Source organism: Vanacampus margaritifer, chromosome 20 (assembly GCF_051991255.1).
Source record: "Vanacampus margaritifer isolate UIUO_Vmar chromosome 20, RoL_Vmar_1.0, whole genome shotgun sequence".
NCBI classification, from domain to species: domain Eukaryota; kingdom Metazoa; phylum Chordata; class Actinopteri; order Syngnathiformes; family Syngnathidae; genus Vanacampus; species Vanacampus margaritifer.
In genome coordinates, this window is record NC_135451.1 from 14,760,449 (window position 1) to 14,774,556 (window position 14,108).

The following is a 14,108-nucleotide window of genomic DNA, read 5'->3' on the forward strand; positions in this document are numbered from 1 at the left end:
TTCTAGAAAATTATTTGTTTTATTCTTGTTTTTATTAGTTGTAGTATTAGTTTTTTTTTTTTTTTTAAAGGTCAATAAGTATTGTGTCACAAAGCTCCAAAATTCCCTAACTGTTCCAACACTAATATCGAAATGAAAACATTTATGATAAAATAAAACCCGAGAGCTCATGTATGAAATTAATTGACAAAGAGGGGAAAAAAAAGAAGAAATTTTCACTGTAAAATGTATGTAAAATTTAGTTAAGAGTTACATTTCTTTTCTTTTTTTAAGCACTGTCTTTTATTATTTTATTGAGTTAACGAAAAAAATTTTTTTGTTAGTTTTCATTAACTATAATAATCTTGATTGTGATGCATGTTTTGTTATTGTGGACCTATGTGACATTCTTCCCAAAATAGTATTTTATTATTATTATTATTATTATTTTTTTACAAGTACATCCTCTGTGTGTTGAAGATCCTTAGCTTGGTCATGAAGTTGAAGTAGATGAAGGCCAGGCACACCAGCAGATTCTTGAGCAGGTAGAGCAGCGGCGTGACCAAACCGAAGAAGGCCAGCAGGCCGGCTCGCACCAACACGAAGGGCAGGTCCTGGAGGGCCACGCCCAACGCGGACAGCAGCGGGTCGTGCGGGGCCACGGCCACCCGCAAGCAAGACAGGCAGCAGAAAACGTAAATGGGGCAAACCCAGCCCGAGTAGCACACCAGCGGGTGCGACGCCGCCCGCGTCATCTCCGCCGTGTCCAACCAGAACATGAAGCTGTCCACGAACACGTCGGCGCGGGCGTCGCTGGCGAACAGGAAGCGCAGAGGGCCCGAGCGGGCGTACGCCGCGCGGGAACCGGAGTCCGAGGCGCTTAGCGCTCGCCCGCCGTTCCCGGGTATTCCCGGTACGGTGCCGTTGTGGGTTCTGTCGCCCCCACGCTGGCCTACAGTCCCCGCCGGCGCCAAGGGGGGGCCCGTGGCTTGCCCAAGCCCGCGGGGAGCGGCCCTTCCGGGACCCATTCCGGATCCCGTAAGGGCTGGAGTGATGGGTGTGACCTGCTCCACGTGTGTCAAAACTGAAGAAGGGATGTCGGCATCTCTCGCCATGACGTTATCTGAACACACAACCGTAACAAATATCACAATGCGAAATGCTAAATAAGATCAATAAGAGCCAAAATAGAAGATCCAGAAATTAGCCTCCGTGACTTTTACAAAACAAGGGCCTGATCCATATGGATTTTGTTTTTTAGGCTCATTCCAACATTTAGCAGAAGAAATGCGTTGATGAGGCGGGTGCACGTAAGCTCACCTTGTCCCGTCAGCCGGCAGTGCCGTATCCGTTCAACCACGTCCATGCAGATGAGGGAGAAAAGGATGAGCGACACGGGCAGCTCGCCGAATGTGTCGTGACGCAGATTGTTGCGGATTTGGACCTACCGGGGAAGAAAAAAAAACACAACAAAGTTAAGATGCGATGCTGCTCCTTCTGGTGTGCCCACCTTGTCCACCAGGAGGCAGTAGAGACTTGCAGACACAAACAAAGAACAATATTACTTCTTCTACTACAGTCCAATGAAAAACAGTAAATACTAAGGGCGCCTTCTTATACCACGTGAAAACGTACTTCATCTGCTATCTCCAAATGTCGTTTATCAGTACTTTTGTAAACCGAGAATCCCCTGTATTTTTTTAACACTTTAACACCAAAATGGCTCCGCGACCCACCAGTTGATAATCACAGGCCTACTAAGTGCCATTCAGCTCTTGACATTAGCCTGAGTCAGGATTTGAGAACAAAGCCGAGCAAGCGGGAATCGGCGCAGCATTCTTTTCTCACATTCGATAAACGAAGGAGCAAAAGGTCCGTGCGGGCCCTGGGCCACGGGCCAACCAGGAAATGAAAATGTGCCTGGTGGACACATGAAGTGACAAGGAGGACAGGAAGAGGAACCCAGCTGCTTATCAGCGCCTCCTTATCCTGGCATATGACTCCCCGGGGACTTTCTTCTACAAGTCATCACCTTTGTACAGCCAACATGCCTTGGCTCCATTTTATCATGACCCCCCGCTATTTGCGAAGAGCCGCGAGTAAAATGATGCTTCCCTAACATTTAAACCTATCAATCATTTAAACCGTAAATATACCACAAACAATGATCCCAAGACATAATTTTTATTAAAATGATAATAATACAATAAATAGCTTGGAGATTATTTGTTTTGTTTTAAGTGCACGTGCGACAAAGACTTTCTGAACTTGATTCAACTCACTTGGCAACGAGTGGCAAGTCTTCAAAAAAGACACTTCAAGCTTTTAAATACCACTCAGTCTCGCAGATATAATTGGGTGCTAAACTTGATATCAACCAAAGAAAATTTAATTACACAACTAGCTCTGCCTCATGTTCGTCCGTTTATCTTAATGCTAACATTTATGTAAAACGCTATTCATATGCTAACTGTTAGCATCGATTGTTTTACAAACCTTTAAGCAACGGATATTTAAACAAACACACCATTTAGATCGATCATATAACAATACTCACAAATATATATTTTTGTCCTCTATGAAAAATGACAGCATTTCACTGATTCAATCACAGTACTGTAGTAGTAAAAAATAAAAATAAACAATTGTTCTTCTTCGTTTGTGTCAGCATGATACGCTGTACTGCCCCGCAGTGGCCGAGGCGTGCACAGCGCAATTGAACTGAAAAGCAGCATTAAATCATGTTGTTTAATTTTTATAAATTTTCTCGTTGGGCTCCTACGCAATATTTTATGTTGATATTGTTGCAATTGGACTGAAAAAAAAAATCATTTCTTTTTTTAATCAAAAGAGCTTTTGTCTATAAATAATACAAGTTGTCAGTTGTTCTTAAGCCTTGGACTCAAGGGGAGTAGCTTTGAACCGGCGTTGGGTGCAGATTAAGCCCTCCTGTTACGATGGTTTCTTTGGTGCCAAAAATGTTCACGGGTCAATGTGACCTGCTGCCTGTTTTATCTTCTAAAAAATACTTGATATTCAGTGAATATATAGCGCATTCAAGTAGATTACTGAAGAATTCCATACATGAAAAAATATACAAATATTTATTTATCTTAATATACATCGCCAAAAACTACCATCAGTGTTATTATGAGTGTGAATGTTTTTTTTACCGAGCAATCTGGATTTTTTTTTTTAGGCCAATGCTGATTCTGACATTTAGCAGAATAAAATACAGATAAACGAGTCGATTAATTTAAAAAATACATATAATGCATAAAATAAATTATTGTTTGTTGTCACAGGCAGAAGATTTGACTGTTACAAAGCTTTGCCTTTAACCGCCCGCCCTAGTCCAGGGTGTACCCCCTTTCTCTCACCAAATGTCAACTCAGGTTAATTGAAGACTCTAAATTGTACATTAGGTGCGAATGTGAACAGTTACTCATCCAACAAGGACAATAGAAAATGGATAGATGGCCTTTGTGGTACCTCAGAGCTCGCGATGAGGAAGGCAAAGCAGGGCATCGTGGAGAAGATCACGTAGACGAGGGCCACGGGCCTCCTGGACGCAAATAAACATCTGTAAGGACAGGAAAGACAAAAAGACGGCGGCTGCCACTCACCACTTCTTCCTCCCCAGCAGGAATCTCTTCTTGGCGAACACCATGTACTTGAGGGGCACCCAGACCAGGAGGGTGACGGACGTGACGTAAGCCACCGAGGAGGCCACGATGAGCCAGTAGGCCCCGCCGGTGCTGCCGCCTCCTTGGACCTTGGCCACGATGGCGGCGAAGCGCTGCATGACCACCAAGAGCGGCACGCACAGGCCGGCGAACTGCAGCGCCTCGCACACCACCAACTTCAGCGTCCGGCCCGAGCCCATGCTGTGAGGACACCGGGGTGGGAGACGCAGGGGGGGGGTGGCGACCGGTCCCCACCATTGTCCGCCCTGCCCCGCCGCTAGCATGTTCCACACAACGCGGGCCCGAAAGTGCTTACGCCACAGTTGTCATTGTGTGCCTGGTAAACAAAGCTTGACAAGGATGTGAGCGTTGATGGGGTACACACACACACGATTGTCTGATATCGTTGAAAGATTATCTTCAGCAATGTGATGTTAGGTAAGTGATTTTTCTACCCTGATAATCGAATAATCGAGCCAAAATTGAGCACAGGCCTGATTGTCAAATGTGTCAGAAAGATTATCCTGAGCAATTGATTATCCTGCGGTGTGAGGAGTGATTTTCCCTCCCTAATTAGGCCCAAAAACATTCGGGCCTGTTCAATATGTCAAGCAGGAACCACACACACACACTAATCATTTTCAGCAACAACATAGCCTCCATTTTGGGGGGGTGGGGTATTAGTGGCATTGCCATTCATTTCAGGGAGGAAAGATTATTTACAGTTGTTGGGGGTTTTTTTGCTTTTCAATCGACAGATCAGCTGAAGAGTTGATAGAAAATGGAAGAGAGAGGGAATGAACAGCAGGAAAGGACAGCACAGCTCGGGAATCAAACCGGGGTCGTTTAAAAACAAAACAAAAACATTTTTAATCGTGGATGTCGAACCGCGAGTATGAGCGGGGCCACTGTACTAGTGGCATTCGCCGTTAAAGGTTCTACTTGTCCGCCAGGTGGCAGCAAACCAGCTTGCCGCCTCACCCCCACTTCTCCCTCCCCCCTCCCTCCAGCTGTCACCTAATTTCCCGGACCCCCCAAAGCCCCCCTCACCCTCACCGTCACCCCACCCCACCCCAGCCCGGGCACCAGCATGGCGTCCAGCGAGGACGACGGCGGCGCGGCGTCGGAGGAGAAAGAAAACAACAACAAGAAACGCGGCAAAGGCACCGTGGCGACGGCGTGGCTCACCTTCTACAACATCGCCATGACCGCCGGGTACGTGCGTGGCGGCTCGCTGGAATGAATGGAGCGTGCTGCGTGTCCAAATAGGGCCGAGCCGAGGGTGTGAAGTGTGAAGGGCCGCGGGGGCTGCTGGTATAAGTTTAGACGGCGGCGACACTGGAGCGACGCTGGAAATGCTCAATGAGCACTTTTTGTTTTTATTTTCTAACTCATAGTACAAGCGCGTGCTGGAAATACACCCGGCGTTAATAATATATCTAAAAAGCAAAACAAAAACATCACCAGCATCTTCCTAAGTATGCTACCCAATTAAACCATTCTGTTAAATTATGTTTATGAGATATTTAGTTTTGTAAATGTAAATAAGTGGTGTGGACCTTCACCGATCTCAATTGTTATCACGATTTTTAAAACTGTTTTTAAAGTGACAAAACAATTGTAAAATATGAAGTACTGTAAAATAAAATAAATGAAACGATAAACATAGAAAATATGAAAACATTTTTACTTAACATTACAACAAATGTAGAAAAATTAAATAATGAATGCGGAGGAAAAACGTATTATGGTGTTAATAGTGTGCAATGTTTAACTACGACCAGCAGAGGGCAGTTTACTGTTTGAATGGCTCCCTTTCTAAAAGCGAGCAAGAGCCGAACGTTACGTTTCTTTTTTCCGTGTGTTTTACAGATAAAACAAATTAAAAACTGAGACAGACAGAGACAAATCATTTCTGCATCATGGAACACAAACCAAAGTGGGTTAGGGTTAACACTTTGTTTTGTTTACAATCATACAATTGGGGAGAAAAAAATGAAGCTATACATAAATAATATGTAAATATCAAACTTCCTTATTTGGTAGGGGTGTCAATTTACTCAACTGCAGATGTGTTGTTAACTTGGCATACTGGAAATCTTTGCATATTTATCTTTGACCTAACTTGGATTAACTTAATTTCAAGCATTTAATTTTTTTTTTAATTTGTTGCGGTCAGGTGGTTGGTCCTGGCCATGACAATGATACGCTTCTACATGCAGAAAGGCACACACAAGGGCCTGTACAGAAGTATAGCCAGGACCCTCAAGTTTTTCCAGACTTTTGCTTTAGTTGAGGTAAGATTTGTTTTTGTTTTTTAACCATTTGTACAATAATTAGCGAATCCGTATTTAAATATGGTACTTTCCACAGCTGTAAATACCGGAAGAGCTATAAGAAATATCTTGAAAATACTATTACTTCCTTATTTTTCATGTATTTTGTGTTCCAGGTGGCACACTGCGCCATTGGTACGTGACAAATGATATCTATGCCCGTTTCTGTCTGAAATGTTCGCCTTTGAATAAACGCTGTCGCCGCAGGCCTGGTTAGAACGTCTGTGATTGTCACCGGGGTGCAAGTGAGCTCGCGCATCTTCATGGTGTGGTTCGTCACCAACAGCATCAGACAGGTAAACTGCGACCTAAGAAAAATAAAGCCTAGCAGTTTGAAATCAGGGCCCAACCCTGCGCCTCCTTTAATAAAGATCCAGAACGAAGAAAGCGTGATCCTCTTCCTGGTGGTGTGGACCCTGACCGAGATCACCAGATATTCCTACTACACCTTCAACCTGCTCCACCACCTGCCGTACTTCATCAAATGGGCCAGGTGGGGGCGCCGTCGCGATGAGCATGTTGTGTTTTAGCTTCTGTGCTAGCCACTCTGTGCTAATATGGTGCTGCGATGTCGCTAATCATTTGAAACTTGGAACACCTGACGTGTCAATTGATTGGCTTTCAAAAGTCATTCATTAGCTCAAGAAAAATCGTCATGAACGTGCATGTGTTTTCAGATACACCCTGTTCATTGTACTGTACCCGCTGGGCGTGGCGGGTGAGCTGCTGACCATCTACTCGGCGCTGCCCTTCGTGCGCCGCTCGGGCATGTACTCCATGAGGCTTCCCAATAAGTACAACGTGTCCTTCGACTACTACTACTGCCTGGTGGTCATCATGTTATCCTACATCCCGTGTAAGTTTCACGCAGGCTACTTTCAGCACAACACATTTCATTCGGTTCTCCGTATAATCAAACACTGACTTGTCGTGTTTAGTGTTCCCTCAGCTCTTCTTCCACATGCTGCGGCAGAGGAGAAGGGTGCTCCACGGCGAGGTCATCGTGGAGAAGGACGACTAAGTTGGAGGCAGCCTGACCTGCCACGTCATCATCTTCACCATCAGCCGCCACCGCCGCACATCTGACAAAAGCGCGGGAAGGAGGCACGGTTGCTGTTTGCAAATGGCCGTAAAGAGACGCGCTGAGGGCTTGATGTGGGGGAGGAATAACTCGGATTGTAACAGTGTCCCACGTAATTGACAAGAAAACGGGAAAGCTCAAGCTCAAAAACAATAAACCTCCATGAAGACAAGGCTTTTTGTGTATGTTTGTTCGAGGTAAAGCACTTAGCATTTTGTCTGCATTTGTTGACAATGTTTACTTGTGTGTGTGTATGTCGCTACTTCAATTCCCTCCAAAAAAAAGGTGCTAACACGAGACTGTTGATTGATGTTCAATCAACAATTCTGCTTATAGGAAAAAGAGGCCGCAATTAATCGGGGTAGGGTAGAAGCTATGGAAATGTGAAATCATGTGCAAAAATCAATAAACTCAAACGTACAATATTCAGAGTTTTGTGATCACCTTTACACCGACTCAATAAAATTGGAATTGAAACACTCTCATGCTGCTGATCAAATTGCCTGCTTTTAATTTATATAGACTATATAAATACATTAAATTAAGATACAAAACCTATTGCGCGTGTGCAAGTATTTATGCAATGTATGAGCTGATGAATATGGAAACATACAGTTTGGGAGTTTACATTCAATTTTACATCAGTTTATCAAATGTTTGTTCCTAGCTATACATGGCTGAATAAGAAGCAATAACTTGTGCACTGTTTAGATTTCATGTTCAAGTTCAGCCCTTTGACTAGCATCGATTTAAGGATCAGAATTGACACATCCAATATGGCCGACACATTTGCGTAGAGTTAGGGTTATCTCAGTAGCGGGCCAACCGGCTCAAGGCGGAATTTCAGCGTTGATTTGAGCTAAAAACTAATCATTAACGGTGAAATTGTGCGTGAGAACTTACCACCAATAATCGTGTCACGCAGTAATATCGTAAAGAGCAGACTACCATTTAAAAGCCCGCGCTCAAGTCAATTTCGTCTGCAGAATACCCCGGAAGTGAATGAGTGGTACTAAAATCATGCTGTGAATACCACTAGGTGGCAGTAATATCTAAGGTAGGGTTCCAATCCATAGTTGTTTTAGGTTACGAGAACCAAAAATAAAGCGGTTTGACAACTTGACTTTGGTGATATGGAATACAATAAGACTAATCACATCTACCGGTACTTCCTGTTTTTCAACTAATGACTGGGCAGCTTGTCTGCTCCAGGGCTGTTCAACAGCAACAGATGAGCGTGCTGAATAAAAATGACCAGTCACCAAAATTTAATTAAAATAACTTGGATTTTTGATTGTTTTGTATTAATTCTGTATATCTGTTGTCATTTTTTGTTCATTGTAAAAAAATAATCTAAAGTCGTACAAAATAAAGGTAGGCAGAGCTGCAACTTTAGCACAGATTAGCATTAGCTAACAAGGTTAGCTCTAGCAGCTAGCTTCTGAGAACCAGCGCATACTCAAAATGTGGGCTAACGACACAAGATTTCCAGAGCCCACCAAGAGTCTCAGGCCATTTAAAAAAAAATAAAAAATTCCACTGTCCATTTTACTTCTGAACAATAAATCAGAACAAAAACATGCATTTGGTCTTTCCTCACTTAACGGTGTTGCAAAGCCTTTTAAGAATAATCCTGCTGACTATGTCACATTCATTCCATCTGGAATGTCCTATTTGTTCCAGGGGCCAGTCGCACTGTGCTCAACATTGTGTTTCTGCTTCCAAGAGACAGACAGAGAGAGAGAAAAAAGCACGATTCAGCACATTTTTACAGATTCTGCTTGAAAGATTACTCAAATTCAACAAGGCCATGTCTGAGGTACTTACCATTTTTCATTTGACTGTTTCATAGCGTTTTCATACAAATATTTACCGATCACTGCTGCGTTAGCGCTGGTTACTTTGAAGCTCCAATTCTACACACACACACACACACAAACAAAACAGCCTTTCCAGATTAGCACTTTTATTTGATAAATTGGCTCTCGTCTTTGTCACAAACATGTTTTACTTCAACCACACGCACGCAAGTATCCCAGAACTTACTGTGTACTCATTATGGAATTGACCAAAAACAAAACAAACACACACTTATTCATCATCAATTAGCTTGCAAAACTAATGCTCAACTGACTGTTAGAGGTGAATGCAGAGTTCCATTTAAATTATGGAATCACCGGGAGAACTATGCCTTTGAACGGTTACGACTTGGTATGGTGTCAAAAATAAGGGAAGTGACATTTGAGCCAGCGTTGATCTAATAATCATAACAATGAAGAAAGGGCTGCGAAACTAAACAGCGGATTTGAAAAAAAAAATAATTGAAATCTTCCAAACTACATCAGATTTTTTTTCCCTCCTCCTCCTCCTCCTCCTCCTCCTCCTTTCGTGGAGAGTTCAAGTACATCAAGCGCTCCTGGGATGACCGAGCCTGTTCGTATCCGTAAGGCCACTTCATTAGGGAATTGTATGAGCCTCATCACCCCGACAGCTCGTATCCCGTTCACCGCCACAGGAGCAGGATTTACTGGGGGGGCCGAAGCAAGAGAATCCACGTGGTCGAGGTAGTGTCGCCCCATCCCCCCCCCCCACCCACTCCTTAAAAGTCCAAATTCACCCCTCCCCACCCTGTATGTGTGTGTGTGTGTGTGACAGCGCAGAAAAATAGATCCCTTCCCCCCCCCCACACACACACACACGTTTGTAAAATCACCTCAATGAAGTCCAGTGAGACACACGCGGTCCACAAAAGTCCTCGCCGCTGAAAGCCCCCCACCACAGCCCCCCTCCACGTGAATGGTAGGTGTGATGATTTAAATGTGTGTGTGTTGGTGGCGGCGAGTGCAGTAATACAACGTTCAGCCACTTTCTTCCTCCTCATTGGTTGGCAGTGGGGGGGGGGAGGGCGGGCCCATAATGTCGGCGGCGGCGGTGTGGCGCGCATGTCTTACTTGTCCCCCAGGACGGCGTACTGGTTATCCAGCTGCAGGTGCTGCACGGGCGCGGTGGCATTGCCGTCCTCCCGGCCGCGGCCCTTGTGTTTCACAACCTCAAACGTCTTCTCGATCTCACGATCCCTGCAGGCCGCAAACAGGAAAAAAAAAAAAGAGGGTATGTACAAAATGGTGGTCATGGATTTTTGGTTTTAGGGAAAACTAATTTTCTCCACTTTTTGGTTAGAAATTCGTGAAACCGAATCATGTTCAAGAATGGTAAACGCTAGAAACAAACTTTTTTTGGGGGTGTAAGACGAGAGTCCAGTGTTTGTTTTTATAGGATTGTTGCCAAATGTCACAAAACACAATATTCTGTGAGTCTTCAAATATCAGTCCTAGAACTTTTACATAATCATACAATAATGTTTTTTTTCTCCAATTCATAATTACTCTTAATATTAACCTAACCTTTGTCTTAAAACACCCCCCCACCAAAAAACCTGTATACTTTTTAAGTTATAATTAACCAACCACCATTTAAATATAATATTTTCTGACTTATAAAGACATATATACTGTACATAGACATATAAAATACTAATATTTCTTAAAACAGGTTTTGTATAACCTAAATTTATCATCCAACTTTTAGTACTTTTACTTACTTTTTAATACAAACCCTCAACTTCTTTTTTCCCCCCAATACATGTTCTGATTTTGATTTTTGCGAAATTGTGCAGCATGAAGAAAAAGTAGCGCCACCTGGTGGACAGCATGAGTTTGTTACAATAAATGTGTGATGATATTTTAAACAGGATTTTATTTTTTTTAAAAACCTTTTTTGTGGTGGCGTGGAAAGCTGAACAAACGTGTGTGCAATTACTTGCGCGTCTCCACGTGCTTGCCGGTGGCCATCAGGGAGGGGAACTGGGCATCACTGTAGATCTCAGGGGGTCCCTGGTTCGGGCCTCGTTTGGACGAGGTGAGACGAGCACCGGGGGGACGGTACACGCCCGGTGCTTTCGACTCCGGCATCTCCACGTCCTCTGCGGAGAGGAAAGACGATTCATAAATACTTTTATTGTTGTACTACATTTTCCTTTTAATGAGAACAATATGTTTCAAATGTCCCAAAAAACGAAACCGCAATATATTTTACTCAAGGTTATCACATCAGAACGGGGTGTTGGCAAGCAAAGGGTTACTACTGACCGGCTGGTGCAGCCGTCGCAGGAACAGGAGTGGACTTGTTCCAAGGGCCGGACATTTTGTCCCCGCCCGCGACGATGAGGACGTCCCCGTCCTCGTCCTGCTCCTCATCTTCGTAGTCCTCTGCCTCCTTCTCGTCACTTGGGAAAACAAAGACGACGTTGCGGCCACGTAGAAGCGCTTTGGGGGGGACGTTTCACCCTCACCTTATCTGCAACGCTTGAAGCCTCAGGCCGCTGTAGTCTACCTCCTTCTGCTCAAACTCTTTCCACTCCTCGTCCTCCTGGCCGGAAGGGGACACAGGCCACTGAACATGCAGTACTGCGCTAGCGGGACGTCATCGATACCGAGGGGCCCAACGCTGCATGATTAACGAGTTTGGGCAGCGGCTTAAGAATGTCATTGTGCGCAGTTAGCACTGAAATCTAAGTCATTTTAGCTTTATGGTTTGGAAGTGCTATTCATACTTTACTATTGTGTAAGCTTAGGTTAGCTTTACAGTACAGCAAAATTAATTTCATGCATGCGTATGGTGTAGATAAGTCGACAGCCACCCCTCCCCGTTTAAATCCCAGATTTTTATTAAATCAAAAATAGGGTCCAACCCTAATATATTTTTTAAAGCCAATGACCGATATTTGGCAGAATAAAATTCTGCTAACCGGTTAAAAAAAATTACTGATTAAAATAACTTTTCTTCTTCAACAACAAAGATATGAATATTGAAAACCAGACAAAACTTTGTTTTATTGTTTGAACGTCACTATCTTTTTCTTCTGCTGCAATATGCTAATATGTAAAGAAGAAACAGTTGGCAAAAAAGAAAAACATTTTTTTTGTCAATTTTAAATAGCTAATATCTGATTAAATCAGCTGGCCACTAATCTGTTACACCCTAAGTAAAAAATGAGACAGCATTTTTATTCTATGACTGTTGATTCAGCCGGATTTGCATTTTAGTGTTGTACGGTGTTTACTGTTTTAATGTTATTAATGTATTGTTTTAACTGCATTTGCTTTGTATATCTATTTTTACTCAATTTACATCACTTTGTATGCATTGATTGTTATTTCTAAAGTGCTCTATAAATAAAGTTAAGTTGAGAACAGTATGACGTGCTCCGACCCTACGAACGTGCTCGGTCGCCACCGTATGAACCGGGAAGCGTCGTAAAACGAGGACCACTGTACCGACGTCTTACTGGGGAGACTAAATCAACTAAAATGGCGGCGGCTCGCCCTTCTTTTTCTCCTCTCGGCGATTAACAAAAACACCAATCGATACGGTAGTTTGACACCAACTAATAAAAAATAAAAAATAAACGACCGCAGTGCTGCTTAGAGTTACTCAATCTGGCAGCTAAAGAAGCTAAATGCTAAGGGTGGTTAGCAGCCGGTCGTCACATGAGCCGCGAGGAGCATATGCTAGATATCTAGTCGTCATTTCTTCCCAAAACGACTCCTTAAAAGTTCATTTCGCAACATTTAAGTGTCAACGAGGTGCTTTAAATGACTTGTTAAGGATCTTAAAAGTGGTTGCTGACACACAACGACTCGACCACGTTACCTTGTCCATGTTGGCGTCAAGACCGTCGCCTTTCGACGACTTTTCATTCTCCTTCTTGCCCTTTTTCAGGCCCGTCGATGAGGTGGCGGATTCCTTGGCCTTGCCCTTGTCTTTCTTCTTCTTCTTGTCCCGTTTGGCGAAGAAGTCGTCCAGGCTTTTCTCACTTGACACATCCGCCATTTTCAACAGAGAGCCGCTAGCTTTTTTTTCTTTTTTTTAAGCACGCCGGAGCAATGACACACGCCGAGGGGGAGAAGAGGAAAAAAAAGTGGTTCTTGTGAGGGGGGACGGTGGAAGGAGGAGCACGGTCGGCCGCTACTAAACGCTCACGCGGCACACTTTCGTCTGTCTTTCGTGTCGTTTCACCTCCGTTAAAGGCTGGTTTTTCAAAAAAAATGCTGGTCTTAGTGCCGAAGAGTCGTCAGCTATGCTGTCAGGCATGCCATGCACCGCACGGGAAATCTGACAAATCAGCATCGTGACCCGGTAGTAGATGGACATGAGGCCGGAAGTGTTACGACTTTATTTAAATGATTTTAAAAATATATATATATTCCCACTATGCATTTTGCATCATCGGTTTTATTTGAATCTTATTATGGTAATAAAACTACTAATAATAGTAAATAAAAAAAATAATTAAAAAACATGTTTGCGCTCACGTTTACGAATGAGTTCCATTCCAACGCCGGCGACGTAACTCGATTTTGTACGTGAATCCGTAGTCTGCAAGCGCTCATTTCACTATCTACATTATGCGTAATTATATAGCAAGCAATGTGGAAATTAAAAGATGACAAACGCAGACCTTTAATTTCCAATGCAAATTATGCTGTTCCACAGTCTGCTAATTAAACAAAAATGAATTACAGAAGCCCACCTGAGCCATAAACCCGAGCTAAATATAAAAATGTAAAAGAAAAATATACAATACAATATTATATGCAGCAAAATGATCACCTCGTTCGTCAGACTAATGTTGTAGCAGGTCTTCAAATGTATATTATCCAGCTGAGTGTTATTCCAAATCTTCACGGTAGGTGTGACAACATACTGTACAAATTGGCTAGCACCTGTTAATTAAAACCAACAAAGAAGACGTCGACGAAAAATCCGTCGGCTAAGCTAATTGTCAGAAGCTAACTAAAGAAGAAGGAAAACTCGTCAATAACAATATATATTGTGAAATTTGTTGACAAAATGTTCTTCTGACTGATATTTTTGTAGGTCGTTAGCTTATTTATCCAGTGTTATATCATACAAATGTAAATATGTAGCGATGTCGTCACAATAATCAACAGCGAGACAAGTGTA

General features: G+C 43.2%; 3 protein-coding genes across 6 annotated transcripts; 1 reads left to right on the forward strand and 2 right to left on the reverse strand.

Moving 5' to 3' along the window:
* Positions 1-420: 420 nt before the first annotated feature.
* Positions 421-7,104, reverse strand: LOC144040273 (transmembrane protein 236). 2 transcript variants are annotated; one of them, XM_077554351.1, is made up of 5 exons: positions 4,854-7,104; positions 3,606-4,002; positions 3,472-3,544; positions 1,300-1,423; positions 421-1,102 (listed from the first exon to the last, which is right to left on the reverse strand). In XM_077554351.1, exons 2-5 carry the CDS (start codon positions 3,947-3,949, stop codon positions 432-434), a joined length of 1,212 nt encoding a protein of 403 aa, XP_077410477.1. In that variant the 5' UTR covers positions 3,950-4,002; positions 4,854-7,104; the 3' UTR covers positions 421-431. The 2 variants fall into 2 exon arrangements, with proteins under 2 accessions (XP_077410477.1, XP_077410476.1); XM_077554350.1 differs by having other exon boundaries at positions 3,606-4,015.
* On the forward strand, positions 4,708-7,562 carry hacd1 (3-hydroxyacyl-CoA dehydratase 1). Of its 2 annotated transcripts, none has more exons than XM_077554357.1 (7): positions 4,708-4,880; positions 5,845-5,962; positions 6,118-6,136; positions 6,209-6,297; positions 6,373-6,494; positions 6,679-6,857; positions 6,940-7,562. In XM_077554357.1, the coding sequence occupies exons 1-7, from the start codon at positions 4,756-4,758 to the stop codon at positions 7,020-7,022; spliced, it is 735 nt and encodes a 244-aa protein (XP_077410483.1). In that variant the 5' UTR covers positions 4,708-4,755; the 3' UTR covers positions 7,023-7,562. The 2 variants fall into 2 exon arrangements, with proteins under 2 accessions (XP_077410483.1, XP_077410484.1); XM_077554358.1 differs by lacking the exon at positions 4,708-4,880 and adding an exon at positions 5,471-5,604.
* Positions 7,563-9,031: 1,469 nt separating this feature from the next.
* On the reverse strand, positions 9,032-13,287 carry cdv3 (carnitine deficiency-associated gene expressed in ventricle 3). 2 transcript variants are annotated; one of them, XM_077554837.1, is made up of 5 exons: positions 12,795-13,287; positions 11,434-11,507; positions 11,231-11,367; positions 10,902-11,064; positions 9,032-10,159 (listed from the first exon to the last, which is right to left on the reverse strand). In XM_077554837.1, exons 1-5 carry the CDS (start codon positions 12,972-12,974, stop codon positions 10,030-10,032), a joined length of 684 nt encoding a protein of 227 aa, XP_077410963.1. In that variant the 5' UTR covers positions 12,975-13,287; the 3' UTR covers positions 9,032-10,029. The 2 variants fall into 2 exon arrangements, with proteins under 2 accessions (XP_077410963.1, XP_077410962.1); XM_077554836.1 differs by having other exon boundaries at positions 11,434-11,510.
* Positions 13,288-14,108: the final 821 nt, after the last annotated feature.

Coding starts and splice junctions, on each gene's coding strand:
- cdv3 (XM_077554836.1), bottom strand. CDS start 12,974: ATGGCGGATGTGTCAAGTGAGAAAAGCCTGGACGACTTCTTCGCCAAA. Junction 11,065..11,230: donor TGCGACGGCTGCACCAGCCG/GTCAGTAGTAAC, acceptor TCCTCTCCGCAG/AGGACGTGGAGATGCCGGAG. Junction 10,160..10,901: donor AAGCACGTGGAGACGCGCAA/GTAATTGCACAC, acceptor TGCGGCCTGCAG/GGATCGTGAGATCGAGAAGA.
- hacd1 (XM_077554357.1), top strand. CDS start 4,756: ATGGCGTCCAGCGAGGACGACGGCGGCGCGGCGTCGGAGGAGAAAGAA. Junction 4,881..5,844: donor AACATCGCCATGACCGCCGG/GTACGTGCGTGG, acceptor TGTTGCGGTCAG/GTGGTTGGTCCTGGCCATGA. Junction 6,858..6,939: donor CATGTTATCCTACATCCCGT/GTAAGTTTCACG, acceptor TGTCGTGTTTAG/TGTTCCCTCAGCTCTTCTTC.
- LOC144040273 (XM_077554351.1), bottom strand. CDS start 3,949: ATGCTAGCGGCGGGGCAGGGCGGACAATGGTGGGGACCGGTCGCCACC. Junction 1,424..3,471: donor TCCTCATCGCGAGCTCTGAG/GTACCACAAAGG, acceptor CTTCCCCGGTAG/GTCCAAATCCGCAACAATCT. Junction 1,103..1,299: donor CTGCCGGCTGACGGGACAAG/GTGAGCTTACGT, acceptor TTGTGTGTTCAG/ATAACGTCATGGCGAGAGAT.